Source organism: Sciurus carolinensis, chromosome 4 (assembly GCF_902686445.1).
Source record: "Sciurus carolinensis chromosome 4, mSciCar1.2, whole genome shotgun sequence".
Classification (NCBI taxonomy): domain Eukaryota; kingdom Metazoa; phylum Chordata; class Mammalia; order Rodentia; family Sciuridae; genus Sciurus; species Sciurus carolinensis.
Window position 1 is genome coordinate 45,240,530 of NC_062216.1, and position 19,290 is coordinate 45,259,819.

The following is a 19,290-nucleotide window of genomic DNA, read 5'->3' on the forward strand; positions in this document are numbered from 1 at the left end:
AGCGCATTCCGGACAGAGGGCAGTCTTTAAGACCCAGCGACAGTATTTGTCTGGAGAGGAAATGTTGCTTTTTGACAGATGAGAGAAATCCCCTTAGTGCTGGCTGTGGGAAGAGAGAAGTGAAGTCAGTCACCTGGTGGTGAAGGCCAGTAAAACAGCAAAGCAGGAGGAAAATTGCTCTCTCCCTCTCTTTCTCTCTCTCCCTCTTCTCTCTGTAGGATCCACCTCCTATTCTCTCAACTCTTTTAGCATAACCTTCAAAGGAGAACGTTCCCTTCAGACTTTATTATCTTCTTTTCCCCACTGAGAGAATACCTCTTAGCTGCAAGACATTTTTTAAGTCTATGCAGGACTTCGGGGATTCGGTTATCTTGCCAGGGAAATTGATCATTGCTAATGCCTGGGACTCACAGTGTGCTAAATTAGCTACCAGAGTAAGCCTGACGGAGGAAGGCTTTTATCATATACTCTTCTCTTCAGTTTGAACACATTTGCTTGAAATTTGCCGCATGATGCTGTCCAGGGAAGCAGCTTTTTTTCTTGGGATGCAGCAATTCGCTGGTTTCTAAGCTTATTGCAGAAGAAGAAATAATCTTAAATAGAGTGGATTTTTCCCCCGTGCTTGATTCGACTGAGCTGTGTTCCACCGCGGTAACGAGCACCGATCACCTGTCATTAAATCTTTGAGGAAGTAAAAACAAAGTAAATTATCATTATTATTTATTTATTTTTATTATTTTTAACCGGTGGAGGCGGCGTGACCACGGAGAATGAGACTGAGAGAAGCTGCCAGGGCTTGGAGGAGGATAAAGCTGAGTTTAAGCTGGAAACTAAAAGACTAGATTGTTATTTGGAACAACTTGCCCGGTTCCTCTCCACTTCCTTTAGTTTCGCTCCATGGACAGATCAACAAACCTGGACATTGAGGAGCTCAAGGTACGTGATCCTCCGGGCGGGCGTCTCTGCTTCCCTTCTCACGCTCTCTTGCTCTCGGGTCTTTTTCTCTTCGCTGCCTCTTGCTAGCGCCGCTGGAATAGTTGGTGGTCCCGTGGGACAGCGAGTGGGCCTTTGGGGTGAAGTGTCCCCCGACGCGGCGCCCCTCCTTGGGCCGAGGACATGGAGGGCGGCTTTCCCTTGCGCTCTGGGGCTGGGCTCCCCTCCCTTTCTGCTCCTCCTGTCAACAGCCACCCTGTCCTCCTCCTCCTCCTCCTCCACAGTTCACAACAGCATTTGGGGTACCAGACCCGGCGCCGGGTGCCGGTTAAGCTCGCTCGGGGAAGCGGCCGCGGCAGCATCACCTCTGTCCGCTGTCGCCCGGTTTCCCAGCAAAGTTGTCCGAGCTGCGAGGCCACTTTGCCTCCTGTCCCCCGCTCAGAACCCGCTTCTGCCCCGCCCGACACAGGGACAGCCTATTTCCGCTCGAAGCTTGGCGTTCTAGAGGCGTTTGCGGAGACCTCTGGGTTTTATTCCAGCACACCGCGAGACCCTTCCCTCCCAGGACCTGACACGGTTTCCCCCCGGGTTGTTACTGCCCGGGGCGCGAATTGGTGATCGGCCCGGGGACACCCCAAGTACAAGGAGTGGAGAGGGTCCCCGGGTGGCGGGCGATGCCAGCGCAGCTGACGTGCCTTATGCCGGTACCCCGGGAGCGCGAGCGGGTCTCAGGAACAGGGGCAGGGGAGTGGGAGGCGGGAGCGGGTCCGGGGGCGGGGCGGCATCGGGATCCTCCAGGCGCCCCTCCCCCGCCGGCGGGGTCTCGGGGCGCCGGGACCCTCACCCAGTGCCTGCCGCTCCGCCCCGCGTCTTCGCCGCGCCCTCTGCCTCCCGGGTCCTCCTCTCGACAGTGCGGGGTTGCCCGGGCTGCCAATCCGCCCCTCTGCTGGTGGGCATCGCTGCCTGCAGGGCCTTTAGAACACACGAAAAAGAAAATAAATAAACTTAAAAAAATCAACAAACCACAAAACAATTTAAATGTCCCGCTCACCGTAAACGAAAAAGTACAAAGGGAGCGATCCTAGGAACCTTTTCTCCCCCTAATTTTCCATTATTTATCTCTAAGCATTTTGTACACTCTACTATTTTACTAGAGATTCAGATGAACTGATCAGGTGAGGACTCTTTAGATTTCTCCTCTCGCTGGAGAAACTTAATTAGAAGTTTGCTCTGAATGTCAAGGAAATGGGTTTATCCAGTAAACTGAGCTCAGGGCTGGGGAAAATTCCCCAAAGAGCACAAAAACTTCTGCCATAGCCACCAAGCATATCTGGTCCAAGAGCCCATTTCGCCTGGCTTTTCACACTACATTAAAGGAGAAGGAGAAACACACAACCAGGGTAGAGGAAGTATGGTAGAACGGTGTTAAACATCACGTCCATCTAAGACTCTGGGCTCCATGGAGGAAGTGGGGAGGAGGCAGATTTGACGGTCCAGTTAAAGTTGGCAAACAAGTTTCTGTGATTTGGTCAAGGTCACAGTCAGTAGACCTTGGCCTGAACTAGAAGTCTCCTATTATCCTTGTACTCTGCTGAGACAGGACACATTACCTTTGTGTTTGAAAAGATCCCTTGGTTCCCTTTCATCGGCATCCCAGTCTCTTGGGAGAAGTGTTAGGTTTTATTTGATATGCAAAATACAGCATGAACAATGTGATGTATGTTTATGCAGAGGTGGAGTATCTAGATTTTGTTGTTGTTGTTTGGTATCTACAGGGTATGGCTCAGAGGAATACATTTTCTTATGAGAAATGGAAGGGAAAAGTGAGTGGAGGTGATCATTTTTCCTAATATTCCCTTACTTCCCTACAAGCATAACCCCCTCTGAACCAACATAACCACTAAACTGTTCAAATGAGCAAAAAGAGTAAACCCACTGTGGAAACTTCTGTGTTAGTAGAGGATCCCAGGTTAACCCGAATACTACTACACATTGATTCAAGATTCTCACAGCCAGAGTGTGCTAAACTTTGTGGATGGGCAGCAAACGGTAGAGAACTAGAAGTTTGGGGACAGGAGGGAGAGTGTTGGCAATGATTCTGAAGAAATGAAGGAATACTAGACAAAAGGGTCAATTGAAGTTGCCCAGAAATTATGTCAGAGCAAACTACTTTTCAGAGTCAAAGCTGTAGGCAAGACTTTTTAGAAAATGTTTGGGAAATAAATTCTTGTCATCAGTTTTGAATACACCCTGGAATATTGAATTTTGGATAAAATACATATGATTTGTGATATATATACTGCATGTGGACTAACTTGTCTGGATTTCTTCTTAGAGCAGAATGCATATGCTTGGGTTTCATAGACAATTTCATTTGCAGCTATTCTCTGGTGGCTTCTTACTAGAGAACTGCCCAGGGTGATGGATGGAGAGAGAGAAGAAAGCGGGGATATTTGTTTTGGCATTATTTGACCATTTTGACTTTTCTTATAGTGGTCCAATGATGCTTCCATTAATGCACATCCACATAAAACTCTAGTTTTTGTTATGCTTTAAATATACAAAAACAAAACAATGTTTCCAGGGAGTTGGTAAATGTGTATATCATTCTAAATGTTCAATTTAGCTTAGTTTTAGATCATTAATATTACAGGAAGTTGCTTATCTCAGGTTCTAAGAAAGGTATATTTTACTAATTCTTTATTTTTGTTTGGGATGAACTCTTCTTTATAAGATCTGAGCACAAATATATGTTTTTTACTGTGCCAGGTGTGTGAGCAATAGACTTTGATGTACTGTACAGTAAATAACATTGCCTTTTGTAACTTTTTAGACTAAAGATAAGCTTCAGTAAGTAAGTGTTAAATCACTGCCATCATTATCATAAATATAATATGCATATTAAGGGATTTATTGGTGGAAAACTAAAATACAGCTATGTGTGTAAAACTTGCTAATGAAGGCAAGCATGTTTCATCTTCTATTCTGCACACAAGCCCCTGATGAAACAGATCAGTGGTGAAAAGGGAGAGAGTTCTCAACCAGAGAATTTTGGTCTGTACTTTTCCTTTGATCTCTGTTTCTTTCTCCAATGAATGTATAAACTTTACTCTGAATTTTTGCCTTAGTGTTTGTTTTAGAGAAGAAACAACATCAAACAACCCAAAATTTGGGTTGCTACTTTGGAAATGTGGGTGTTAATGAATATTGATATTAGGAAAAGCATCCTCTATCCTGGAATATCTCTGAGTTATATATGACTCTATGCAGTTTAGTAGTTGATATTTAAATATTAACTTTAGCTTTGTAGTTTCTCTCTTTTGAAAAACTGATCTTATGTGCTAGAACAGAAACTGCTACTAATTTTTAGAGTTGATGGTCTTATATTTGCTTTTCGTAAGGTTTATTTTTAAGACTTTGAGGCTGGATCAATGGTTGTGATTAAGTGTAGGAAGTTGTTGATTCTTTGACTCAACTTTTAGAATATGGGGTTTAATTCACTGGTACAAAGTTAACAATTAGAAAATTATGGTTTCCTATGTTAAGAATATATTTGTAGATAATTGTAATTTGCTTGGGAATCATAAGCAGAGCACATTAAGAATATAGTACAGTTTTTGCAATCATTTTTGATTCCAGTTTTTACTTATTTGTTAGGGTTGTTTCTTTAATGAGATAATTGCTTAGAAGTTAAAATGAGAAAATTTCTACTTTCTCACCTTGAAGAAAATGAACAATGTGCTTCTGGAATATTTTCTTAATTATTATTTCGTAAGGTGCAAAACCTATAAACCACAGTTAATCCTGAGATGCTTTAAACAAACTTTTCAATAAGAATGATTTTAATTGTTTGCGTTCATTTAGGGAAATCCAGTCAGTGTTGCTTAATGTTGTCCCTTCAATTTGAACAAAATTTCATCTGCTAAGAACTTGAAACTTGCCCTAGATAGGTGAGGCAAAACCTTCTCAGAATAATACAATCAGGTCATTAGGAAAGTATTGTACAGGCAGGAAATGGTAATCTAGCAAAAATATGCAAAGGTATTTAAACAAATCGTTGGTTCAAAAATGCTGAGGTCTTAAAACCAGCTTCATACTACATTTATGTACAATTCAAACAGGAGAGTTGGCACCTAGAGGAATTCTAAAAATGTTTTTTTTTTTTCTTTCTTTCTTTTTTTTTTTTTTTTCATCAATAAGACACTCAGCCCAGGAAAGTCGAGCTTGCTGCAGTGTGGGAGGCTTTGTGATGAGTGTAAGTAGGTGGTATATTTTTATGCTAGTCATTCCATAGTGAAAAATAGTACTCTACAACACATGCTATATTTTTAGCAAGGCGCCTTATATATTCATTTGTTGGTTTAGAATAAAGAAACTTATTTGTGAGTACTGAATTATTTGACTTCTTTAATAGCTTATGGAATTATAAATTCATCCATCCAGATTCAGTTTCAGATCTTCTGATAACAAAAACTAGCCATAAAGATTCAGTAATAATTAACCTTGATTTTTAAATTTGATTTTATTTTAAATGGATAAATTATAATTGTATACATTTATGGGGTACAACATGACATTTTAATATATGTACAAAGTGGAATGATTAAATCAAACTAATTAATATATTTATTACCTCACTTTTTTTTGTAGCAAAATATTTGAAACTTATTCTTTTAGTTATTTTGAAATATATGGCACATTGTAACCTAGATATTTTTATATTCAGAAATGGTGTTAATCAAAGTGAAATAAACTTCAAGTGATACTAGTGGAACATTCTCTATACAGTTCGGAAGGATGAAAGAAGTGTGGAAAGAGACTTAGGAAAATGCATTTGAGGAAAAACATACAAATGACTAGTTGCAAAATCTTCCGTGGTCTGTTGTCATTACTAGGTATATATCCCAACCTCCTCACTGGCTATCACAGCTTTTGCTGATCTTTGGATTTTACCAATTGAAAATACATCAACTTTTGAAGTTGCAGTAAGAGAATATTTCAAGATTTATGGACCCAAATTCATAGCTTCACGAGATGGCTTAATGCTGTAAGTCAATAAGCCAGCATGTGTATTTGGGGCATTCCTTTTAAATAGTATTTAGTGAGCTGTTTCTCATACCATACTGGAATTTCGGCTAAATTAAAATTTGGCAGAGCTTACAACTTCAGGATACTAAGGAAAATGACCAGTTACTTGTTTTCAAAGTTCACTGAATTTTTGAGTATATGCATTTAAATTGGTAACTATTAAAATGAGTAAATGTTTATATGTCAAAACAAAACTTTAAAGCTTACTTGTTGAGAATTGTGATAAAATTCTCAGCACCTAAAACTCCATGTTACTAAAAGTATGCTACCTTATTTTATATCAGTATACATTTTACTATACTAATATCTAAATTTTTTGTTTTACTCTTTTTCTTTTCTTGGAAAATGTTTAGAAGAATCAGGTGATCTTATTTCCCAAAGAAATGAACTAGAGTCTTTTAGGTTAACTATCAAAATGAGCAAACTGAAGGATTACTCTCTTTTTAAGAGAATTACAAAGTCTTATAGTCTAATTTTTAAAATTAAAAAATGTACTAAGTGTCTTGAGAGGTTTTTAATGTTTCTAAACAATTTTTTTTGTAGGTTGATTCTGAAAAATATTACCAGCCCTGGTCAAATTTCAGAATATTTATATTGTTTCATTGGTATTGAATAGGTTATCTAGAGGGTTTCTATGCCAAATTGACATTAAAGTCCTTTAAAACTAAAAGACTTCGGCATTCAGCCACGAAGACTGTAATTGCCATGGCAATGCATATCTGTGAAGCAAGGGCTGTCTTTAACCTTAGATATTAATACAGTCATCCTGCACCGGAATGGAGCTCAGAAGCAGTTAGAATCCAGAGGTACAGAGAAGTACTAAAGCTCTCCTTCCTAATCGGACAGCTTGTGACCTTTAAGGAGATTCATTTGTGTGGTGGAAAGAGTGTTGATCCGGTTAGAGCAGTACTTGGAAGATATTGTTCATACCCTGGCTCTGCCCTTTACCAGGAGTGGCATCTTGGACAAGTTCATCAAAACTTCTCTGTCTTGGGTTTCTCAGGTGTTGCAGGGTGGAGGGGGCAGGAATTGGATTTGATTAAAGAGTTTTGTTTTATTTTAATCATTTTTAGCTACAACTGAAAAATTTGTTTAGACAATATCTTGTAAACAAGCTCATCATCTAACCAATGAAAGGAAAGGCGTTTGGGGACCCTATCAAGTCTCCTCCTTCTTTAGGTCCTGGCAGTGGATCAAGAACTCTAAGACTGAGAAATACAAGGTAAAAACCTCAGGACCTGTGAATCTCGAATGAAGTTCCAGGTCTGCGCCTCTATGGCTTCCAGTATTTTTTTTTTTTTTTTTTTTTTTTTTTTTGCAGTGCTGGGGATTGAACTCAGGGCCTTGAGCTTGCGAGGTAAGCACTCTACGAACTGAGTTATATTTCCAGCCCCACAAGTCTTTTTTCGAGAAGGACCAAAGAAACTCCTTTTCAAATTGACAAAGTCAATATGGCTCTTTTTATTCCTCAACGATTTCTTTGTCTGAACATCAGAACAGGTTTATCTGATCCAATATTATATTTTCATTTTATGGATGCCAAAATGGAGACTCAGAAAAATAAAGTGAATTGTCCAGAATTACAAGGTTAATGTATAATAGACTAGAACTCAAATCTATGTCTTCAATTTCCAAATCCTATCCTCATATATATATATATATATATATATATATATATATATATATATATATATAGGCCAAAATTCAGGAAGTTCTGAAAGAATTCATGGTGGAGGTTTCTCGTTGAATTTCTCTAGCATTCTTGTTTTAAAGAAGATTGAAAGAATTTCAGCTATGCTCCTAGTATTTACTCTGGTTATAGAATAATTGTTCACATTGCATTTTTAAAAGCAATTCTACTCCTTCCTAATCTTTGGGTCAAATTATTGTCCTTTGATATTTGTTCATGAAACACCAACAGAAAATGATAGATGAATCATGAAATGAGACCATTGGATAATAGTTTCATAACTTTAAACCAATGTTTTAAAATTAAACCTTATAAAATTTATCAAATTCCACTAGTCTTCCTCATTATTTTGCTCTTTAGATCACTGATTTTGTTAGGGCTGTAAACTGAATTTAACTTCTTGCATGGATTTGACATTTCTGTTTGTTGTACATTTAGTTTCTGTTCTTGAAATTTAAAAAAATGTATGACACTAAATTTATCAAGTGCTTAGACTTCTGGTATACCAGAAACCTAGCCATCAATACTAGGTAATTTAATCCACAATGAAATTAAAGGTCTTAAAAGCACTCTTTGAATCTAACAAAATTAAATAATCAACTGTAAAATAAATATGGCCTTATGTCTTGATATAGTCTTTTATGTCTTTTCCCAAAAAAATTTTGTTAGGAAAAAAACATCAGGAAATGTAAATGAGGACATACATATATGTAATAAAACAGTATTTGGGAAGAATATTTCTTTTACCTTCAAAAGGGGAATTGCTATGTAATAATACCTTTTCTGAGGATGCTTCTCAAAACCTTTGCGAGTGTTGGTGTTTGGGGGTATAGCTAGATGTGATTTAGCTTGTAACACACATTTTCTAGTCAAGAATCATTATTTCCTTTGATGTTTTTCTTTTATCATCAGTTCTAGATTTGGGCATCCTTCTGGAGATCATTTTTCTCAAAGCAACTTGGTTTCTGTTTTTGCTCTAGAGTGACTGCTTAAGTGACCTAAGAAGAGAACACAATACAGCTCTTTTGAGCCTTGGATTCTGAGTGCTGGAGTACACTCCCTTACACAGTCAGAGCCTTGCATAAGTATGCTTCGTCATGGTCTCAGAAGAATTATTAATGGCTATTAGACATGAATTTTCGTGTTGTTGCAGAATAGTTAAAAATGCAAACCTTAAATCTTTGAGCACCAAGCGCCTACTATATTTATCATTGCTAGAGGAACGTAATGTTTCCATTACTAACCCACATGTTATCATTATCTCACTTATTTCTACTTTTATTTTTAAACTCCCATTTTTCCTTAGAAGGGCTTCAGAAATATTATCTACCTAAGATAAAAGAGCTTTTGATTCTTTCTTGGGCAGAAACAGCCAATTCAGCTGCCATGATTGAGAGCATTTTTGTAAAACATGATATAATAAATCAATGTCATGAATGGGAAAATGCTGTTATCATTGTGATGCCATAGTATGTATCTACTCAGTTATTTGAGGGTTTTTAAAATCCAAAACAGAAGGAAAACTGTTAAGGAAATAAATTGCTTACCTTAAAATGTATTGAATTTTACTTTAGCTTTCCACCTCTTTCTCAATATGAGATACACAATAGAGAAATTCTATCTAGTTTTAGTAAAGGAATTAGTTCTACTTCTAAGCAACTGGTTGATTTTTTTAATGTGGATTTTTTTCATGATAATACAGTGTTTCTTTTTTACCTTTGTTCCCCCTTTATCTTTACTGCAGAGACATATTTATGACCCACATTAGGCTTCATAATACTTTTTTCCTCTTCTTAAGTACTTTCATAAAGAATTATTAACCACAAATAGATATTCTTAAAATTATTAGAAACTTTTATGAGACTCAGTTATTTTCATAATGTTTTAGTGGACAAGACACATTGTTTCACAACTCTTATGGAAATATTTAACTCTGCATTTTTTGTACTTTGTCAGGGGCTACAGAGTTTAGAAAGTTTAAATTATAATACTGTATGTCTGCAGTTATGCTGTGTGTATGACTTCTACTGTATGTCATAACTGTGTAGATTTTGAACATGTTTGCCATTACAATCTTAGAGTAAAACGATGATACTTAGCACATGTTATTGGAATTTGTTCTAAGACACTCTGCTTAAGTCATTATTACTTTTTTATTATTCTCAGATTTGGCATTTGTGAAAAATGATCACCTATGCTGATAAATTTCTGAATTTCTAATTCCTATTACTCTTGTCTATGTGGAGATATTATTTTAGAAAATGCTAAAATAAATGAGCTCATCTTAATCAGCATTTTGTTTAATGTTTTCAAATCTACTTTGTAAAAATCAATGTTTTGATCAGTTGATTGCTCTAGGCAGCAGAGGCATTTAGACTTTTAGATTTTCTTTCATCTCATCAAGTTTCTTAAAGTTCATGCCTGAGTCATAGTTCAAAGAGTAAGCAGTTTCCTACATGGTGTTTTGTCAATAAAACTCCTCATTATTACCTCATTCCTGGGAGAAATTATGAGCATTTAGTAATTACAGAATATGAAATTCTGTACACAACTGGATTAAGTTAGATATATTCTTGGCATGTGGTAAGTACAATTGAAGAGCTTTTATCTGTTTCTGAATCTGATTACAATACAAACATGCCCTCATTTTATAAATACTAATTTGTTATAATATTTACCAGCAGATTGGTATTTATAAAATACAATATATTGTATACAATATGTAATTATAACTGCAATATAACATAATGTATAACATTGTTATATATATCATTAATTTCTTAAAACAATAGCTTATAATTTATATTACATAAAAACACATCTGATCTTATAAAGTTAAATCTTTATAAGCAGTAACTGTTTTTTTTTTTTTTTTTTGTAAAAATAAATTTCATATTTAGGTATACCTGAAGGGAATTCTAGAAACTGTTAAAAAATATACTTCAAAGCATAGTAAAATTTTATTTTTATAAATAGTATTCTATCTCATATAAGTAAGTAGGAATGGTATACTTTAACCTGATGTTCGTAGACTTTTATAATTGTAAAAATTGCCTGTGAACATGAGCAGTGTGTAAGTTTTTGTCTTCTCTATCTTGGTTTTCTGATGTTTAAAGAGATATGCCATTCATCTTTTTGGCTCATTTACAGTTGTGGAATTATATTTTGGTGTTTGCCAGCAGACATAACATAATAAAAATCCAAAAGACTAAACTACAATTTTTTTCTACCCATTGTTATTGATGAATAGTATCAGAGTGCAAATGAAAAAAGATAACATGAAACATCAGTGAAAATGTAGGGATGGCAGCAGTAGTTTATATTTTAATTGAAAGAGAAGGAACGATTCTAAGGAAACATAAATACAAACATAATAAACATCAATGTTCCACCCCGGAAGTCATTTGATTTCCTTAGTCTGTCTTTCTCTTTGGTTTAAATAATCCAATGTCCAAATTTTACATTAAAAGTCCTGCAATTCACTGTGGTATTATTAGATATAAACCTTGTTGCTCTTTGGTATAAACACCACTGAATTATTAGTAGGAATTTAATTTTGAATTATTTCCAATGTATATGCATTACAGGAATTCTTACTCATTTGATCTTTTACTTTTCAGAATCTTTTGATAGCTTTTGTGTGTCCTTTCCAAAGTCCATGTTGCCTGGAATTGTGTTCATGATGTGTCTCCAGTTCCTCTTTGCCATGCTTCATTAGGCGACCTCATCTACCCATGCAGCTTCTCCTTTCACTTACAAGTTGATGCTGTCCAGTAATGCACATCCACCTCCCTCCTCTCGTTTGAGCCATCTGACCTCCTCTTCTAGGTTCAGCAATCTACAGAAACTTCTGTGTTTCTCAGTCACTTCAGTCTAGCAACTCTGAGTGCACCCTTTGCTTCCTGGTAAATCTGAGCCTCCTGTAGCATCCTCGCTCTTGTTTAGCATTTCACCATTCACTCAGCATGAGCTGAAGCTTCCAGTGGACTTTCCTGCTTTCCTCTAGTTGTTCAACAGGTCCACCACACCTTAGAGTCTGTGTCTTCTCTTCCACATGTTTGGTTAAAATCCTAAATCATGTTCCCATCTTAAGAAATATGCATGAATTTCTTGCAGTGATGCTGACTATATTGTTGTGATTGCGATATGGCTGTAGGGTTGGGGTGGGGTCAGCATCAATGCAAAGATATATGTGTGTATATATATATATATATGTGAATATATATATATATATATATATATATATATATATATATTCTTTTTATAAATTTCCAGTAAGTCATCTCAAAATAAGTTGGAAAAGACTAGAAACTGGGACACCAAGACTGGGCCTAATGCTAGATGGAGAGAGATTTAGAAGTTTCTAGAATTGCCTAAGGGTAATCTCAAAAAAAGAAGGAAAAAAATGGCCTTTGGAAGCTATCCCTGACAGTAGCCACTGATTAACTGTGACAAAAATGTTCAGGTTGGAGAAAAGCAACCACAGATTATTTAGAGATAATAATGATCAATTTTGATTTTATGCATTGATGGAATCTTTGCGCTACACTTCCAGAGCCATAAATTACACCTAACAATTTTCTTAGCTGATTTTCTGTATTTTTGACAGTTCAATAAGATTTCTTACAGTCAAAAATATTATCTGCCTCTGGGAATTTGAGAGCTCTGTCTCTTTAAGGTGGTCTGAAGACACTCCTCTAACACAGTAAGCCAGTTAAGCAAACAAGGAGGTGGGCCTGTGGGAATCTCAATGCAGGTAGACCAGGTAATGTCAATCTAATTATTTTACCTGTGTTATCTTAAGTACTTTAGTAGAAATTATAGTGTTTTAGTTGTTTTTACAGGGGATGTAATATGGGCTTCATAGGAGTAGGGTAACGTAGATATGCATAGATCAAGGTAGAAATGGGGTTGTAAGGTCTAACTGAAGATGTACAGTGACAGCAGTGAATGGGAGAACATGCCTAGGAATGTGTGATTTGCAAGGTGGGCACCTGTCCATGATTTCCTAACCCTTCTTAGCTATCCTCTCTCGGTCTAGCCAATCTCCAAGTGGCTGGCATCCAAGGCATCCACAATTTCATATTTTCAGATATTCCTTTAAGATTAAAATAAAAATTATTGTCCTTTATCTGATTAAATTTTCTTGTTGATTCCAGTTGCTTATTTCATGATCCATACTTCTCATCATAATAAAACATAATATAGAGGGTGCTCATTTCCAGGCCTTCTACGATCTCGCTCCTACTTTCTTCCAACATGCCCACGCACAGGGACACACTTCACCAAGTAACTCACTTCTCCTTGTTCATGCCAGTTTCCTTTCTTGTCATAATGCACATATTCTTCACCCAGCACATCTTCACTTCTTTGCCAGAAGAAATCCTACTGACTGATCTGTTGCTAGTCCCAGGAAGAGATGGTTGTTTCTTCCTTTGTGTTCCTACATGTTGGGTAGGTTTAGCTCCAGCATATGCTTTTAACTAAATTGCATTGCAGTAGAGAAAATGTCCTGTATGTAACTGGTCTTCTGAACCCTGTTGAACATTGTTTAGGGTCAATTTAAAATCTGTACTTGTGTATGTTCTGAGTTTCCTTGAAAAGAGTGTGTATTTTTTCACTTGTTGGAGACTAAGTCTTACATATGTAAATTTTATTAAGCTTATTTTTCATGCTGTTTCAAGCACTGGCTGTGAAACTAGATTTGAATTACTGGAATACATGTAAGCTTCCTGATTATTTCCAGGATAGCAGAAAGAACTTCAAGGTGTTGTGGTCAGTTGGTTTATTAGATACTGCTGCAAAATTGATTACTGACTTCTTTTTTGTGCATGGTGCCTCTTATAACTTAACTTCCTTTCTCAGTTTCCCTTTTTGCTACCCTTGGCCTCTCGACTGGGCTGAGGAGACTACACATTCAATTTATTTTCTGTCTGAGAAGTTCCAGAGCTTCTTGTGTCAATTGTATTGTTTCTTCTTCATGCTGTTTCTACTTTAACTTTAAATTATGAAAGAGGTATGCTAACAATTTCTTGACAGGACATTTACGTATTTCTTCTTATTTCTCAATTTCTGCCTATGTCCTTGAAATTGTGTTGTCAGACATATGTAAATTTGACATTGTTATATTTTCCAGGTTATTTAAGACTTTATTAACACATATCAACCCTCTTTATCTCTAATAGTGATTTATGCCTTTAAGTTTATTTTGTCTGATTTTAATTCAGCTACATCAGGTTTCTCAAATACCACTTTAACATTACCCAGGTTTATTTTGGTTAGTGCTTTTTCTTTTTAAGCTGTAGATGAACACAATACCTTTTTTTTTTTTTTAATTTATTTTATGTGGTGCTGAGGATTGAACCAAATGCCTCACACATGTTAGTCAAGTGCACTACCACTGAGCTACAACCCCAGCCCTGGTTAGTGCTTTGGATATATATTTTTTCATCTTTTCATTTTCAACTACTTTGTCCATTTAAATTTTAGATGTAGCCAGATGCAGTGGTGCATGCTTATAATCCCAGTGACTCAGGAAGCTGAGGCAAGAAGATCACAAGTTCAAGGCCAGCCTCAGCAACTTAGCGAGGCTCGCAGCAACTTGAGACCTTGTTTAAAAATAAATAAATAAATAAAATGTACTGGATAAGTAACTCAGTGTAAAGCACCCCTGGGTTAAATCTTCAGTAGGTGGAAAATTTAGATGTATTTCTTGTATATGGCATATACATAGATTATAGAAATCCATTTGAGTAATGTTTTGCCTTTTATTTACTGCATTTATTTATACTTGATGCAATTTCTAATACGTTATTTCTGCCATTTTCATTCATGATTCCTGCTCATCCTAGGAACTGCTTTTCTGCTGTCTGAAGTATCTATGGTTGTGAAAAACTTACTTTTCTTTGTAGTCTGAAAAAGTATTTTATTTCATTTTGGAATTTTTTTTCTGGGTGTACATTTCCAGATATCAGGCATTTTTTTTTCCTTAGAACATAAAAGGTATTTCACTGTCTTCTTTATTCTTATATTGTCAATAAGAAATCCGATCTTAACCCTAATGTCATTTTAAGAAAAAAATATTTATTTTTTCTTTAGCTACTGTGAATTCCTCTTTTTTTCTTTAGTGTTCTTCAGTTTTACTATGATATGTCTATTTGTGAATTTTAAAACAATTTGCACAGCTTGGTATTTTATGCTTTTCTTGAATCTTTGTGAATGAAGAATATTAGACTGCATTACTAACTGAGTTTGTCTGAGGACTCTCATATTATCTTTATAAAGAAGATTTGGTCCAGCAACTGTAGCCTTTTTGATTATACTATACCTTGATTAGGTCCTACTTTATCTTATTTATATTCTGCATTGACTCTATGCTATCTGAAGTGTGGGAAATATAACTATATGATATACAGTGAGGACTATGGATTTTGCTTTACATGTTTTACATATCTAATGTTATTTTCTAAACCACTAATCTTAGATATTTATCACATTCTTGTTGATATGTTTTAGCAATATTTGGTGGTAGACCAGAATTTTATACTGAGGGAACGAATGCTATCTGTTCTAGTCTGCTTTCTTTTTTATTACTTTTTTTTTTTATTATTACTTGGTCCAACACAAAATAAAAATATCAATTAAATAATGAGCAAATGATAGCTAGTTCCTGTGACTAATGATTAACTCTGTATTTCCAGGCTTTTTATAAGAAGTTATCACCATGTGATGATGACATAAGAATTCATCTTTGGATCAGGTGGGAAAATTCCTGTTTGGAATCTTTTGAAGTGATATACACCAAAATATTTTAAAAACTATATTTATATAGCTGGAGTGTTCTTACTGCAAGCTTTCCATTATGTAGTTGATTTTGAATTTTCTCTTTTCTGTAATGCTTAGCCTTGGGAGAAATTTCTTTCCAGATTCCATATGTTTGATGTTTGGTTCCAGGAATTAGTGATGGTAATCCTAGTTCAACTCAATTTTAGATTAGCCACAGGCTAGCAGATTTTTAGGCATTATAAGGTAGACTCTAACTTTTGTGAAATAAAAAGCCACCCATGCACGATGATTTAAGATTCTGTAAACTTCATACGCCCTGGGGAAAAAATTTCCCAGTTGTCTCAAATTTCCATCATTTAAACCATTCCTTTAGATTAAGAGAATTGTTCTCAGACTACGCTCTTATGAAGTCCTAGTTAGTTGCAACTAAAATGGAACTGTAGCAATTGTACATTTTATATTCTCTTTCCTTTATTGTTTTTAATTGTTGATATCACTGCTTCTCTGTCCGAAATTATGGTTTCTTTTCCTAATTTAGTTACACACACACACACACACACACACACAGACTTCTTGGACAAAATATATTGATTTTAATGTACTGTTGTTTATACAGTTTTTAAGAGCTTGTACTCTAGTTGAGTCCATGTGGTCTAGGCACTAGATGCTTAGAGCTCAACTTCTCTAATTGTAAAGAGAATTACCCAGGTGATCAGAGTTGGGGCATGGCAAGGCTCCATTTCCATGGCCTGGAGCTTTGATGGCTCTACATTCTCTCTTAGTAACTTCAGTTAGCCCCTGTGGTAGTTAGGTAATTGACATTAAGAAAATACACTTGCCATTATATATATATGATTCTTAAACTTATTAGAATATGACTAGATAACAAGAAGTTTGGACTAGGAATATATGTATATAAGCATTAGTTTATCCAAACAGTCACAAAATTGACTTGTTAAAATATTACTTCCTCATATGTTGATTATTCAAAAATTTCTGATTTTAGGGTATTGTTTAGATTATATGGAAGAATGTGATTTTTGCCTGCTATTTCAATTGTTCAGTGTGTCTGTAGGAACTTGAAATTACTTTAATATCCTTATCTGTTAGTTATAATGATATTGCAGATCTATCCATTTCAAAGACATTTTTAAGTATGTCACTTGTTGGAAATATTTTTAATGAAAAATTAAAAATTTTTGAAAAATTTTTTCAATGAAACAATTTAATGAAAAATTTTTTTACAACTATCATCAAATTATTTTTACACCTAAATTCTTAAAATCCCTGGCACCTAAAAAGATGCTTTCCACATAGTAGGCACTCAGTTTATATTTGTTGAATTAATTATCCTTGAATGAATGTTGTTTCCTATATTAATTCTACAACTTCCCCTCCCCTTCAAATTTATTATGAGACATATGTGAATATGAGTTGGGAATGATCTATACACCCAGAACATATCTATTCTTAGCCTAAACCTTCCGTTTCATTCAGTATTCATTTAGATGAGATGAGTATTATTCAACATTTAGGTAAATATATCATCTACTTAGGATTCTGATATCACTTATACTATTGTGTAATAAAATTAATGTGCTATGAATAGAATCGCTGTATCCTGAGATAGAATTCCATTCACAGTCTGAAGTCATAAAGTAAAAACATATCTTTCCCAGATATATTTTATTGAATATGGCATTTCTCATTCTTGATCAGTAAATAATAGGAATAAATAATACATATGAAAGTAGAAACTGCAGTTGAAATTTTGTACCTTATATATCATAGTTTGTAGATTATATTGACTCAGCAGTGTATTTTAACTGAGCTTAAAAAAATCAAGATTTTTAGTTTGTGTTTCAGTCACACACTTCCATGTCTATATAAAACCTAACAAAACAACTCTTCTGAAGAAACACAAGAGAAAGTTAAGGAAAATAGTGTCATGGCAGTAACCCACACATACAATCCCTGAAAGAGTTAAATTCATGGAATATTAAATTCTGAACAAAAATGCATTTAAATAATGATTAATAAATAATAATCACATATGATAGCTACCTACCATGCCAGATATCTTGCATTCAAGTGCTTAATACATAGTTATTAAACAGAGTTTAATTTGAGTACAAAAGGACTTTTAGAGAAGTTGGAGTAAAATGAGTTGCGACCTGCACGATGAAGGAGAAGCTAATACAATCCAACAATCTTTGAAAAGCCAATTACAGCACACTCTTTCTTTGCTTAGTTTTGGAACCATGTAGACATGTATTCATTTCAAGTTCCACTTGTGAGCCATGTTACCTTGGGCAAGATATTTAACATTACCAAATGACAATTTCTTTAAATGGTAAATGGGATTAACAATTGTACTTACTGCATATAGACTGTGGGATTACAATGAGAGTTATGAACACAGTCACCGATGTTTGACACATGGATCCATTGTTGTTTCATTATTATTGCTAATGGGATATTCATGAAGGTTGGTAAGAATGAGAAAAACATGACTGGGATTTTTTTTTTAAAAAACAAGTGTATTCACCTGCGTAAAGTGGCAGGTTCACCCTGAGAAGAGATGCTGATGAATCAGCTGTATGGGGTAAGTATTAGCTGATGGTTACATCAAAACCTGTCCTGGGATGAGACTTTAGTGCTGGTATTTGCATGGAGGTATGGTAGAGCAAAATGGAAGTGCTTGAGTTTAGTAATATCAAATGCTCTCCAAAGGTTCTTAACTGCCTAAAGGCAGCTTTTAATTTTAAACACCGAGAAAAGTCAATCAGCCTACACCTAAAAATATGCATTGGAATGTGTTTTGCATGCATTAAAACCTAATTTCACATCTCACCAAGTTTAACTACTTTTTTGCTCAACTAGTCTCAGATTTGGTATTTTATTTATTTCTAATAGGGCACATAATCTGTTTAACTTACACAGACTTCTATTAAAAAACTATCATTTTGTGCACATGCTTTCAGAAATGTTGATTCCTTTAGATATCTTAAAATACAAAGTCTTTCATAAGAAACTTGAGAAAAGTTAGACTCTAAAAATAAATTCCCTCTCAACCCACAGGGAAAGAAAAATCTAATAGAGTGGAAAAGCAAAATTTTATTAAAATACATTTATATTACATAACAAATGGGTTATGTTTTACATGGAATGTGTTGCAGGTATATTTAATAAAGTAAGTTAAAACAATGCTGTTTATTCGTTCTGATATGTAGACCTCTTCCACACACAGAGCCTTTATTTAAACCTAATCGCTACCACTACTTTGCTTTGCTTAAAGGCTTTCTATACGAGAATTGTATTGCTTCAATTGTATGAGATAAACTAGTTCATTTATGCTGGTATTTCAGAATTCTCTGTGGAAAACTTTGTACCTGCAAATCAGGAAAACAAAAAGGCATTGCTGGGAATGTTCCTTTCCCCATTTTTCAGAATGGAGATAGGACAAGAGAGTTTGGTTACAGCCTTTGCTTGAGTTGGTGTAATTTGTCATTCCTAAGTTCAGTCTTCTGTTTGTGGAGGAACTCAAAGTGCAGTTATCATGGAAATTTCCAAAAAAGAAATTCTAATCAATTTATTTCTTGCCTCTATGTTATGGGGTTAGTGTTAGCTGTAATAATATTATTATTTTTTTTGATTCTGCCAATTTTGTAAAGATTTTAAATACAAAATCAGGACACAATGCCTGAAAACCAGAACTTACCAATCCTCCCAAAAGATGGTATTCAACTTGATGGCAGAATTCTTTACCCTTTGGCCTTCTCTCCTACCTTGAT

General features: G+C 35.3%; 1 protein-coding gene across 1 annotated transcript in view; it reads left to right on the plus strand.

The window, feature by feature from the left end:
- Positions 1 to 757: 757 nt before the first annotated feature.
- Positions 758 to 19,290, plus strand: part of Sgcz (sarcoglycan zeta) — a 1,063,315-nt gene continuing 1,044,782 nt past the window's right edge. Inside the window, exon 1 of the mRNA XM_047550434.1 lies at positions 758 to 936. Within this exon, the coding sequence (XP_047406390.1) occupies positions 898 to 936 (39 nt within the window). The 5' untranslated portion in view covers positions 758 to 897. The remainder of the gene's footprint in view (positions 937 to 19,290) is intronic.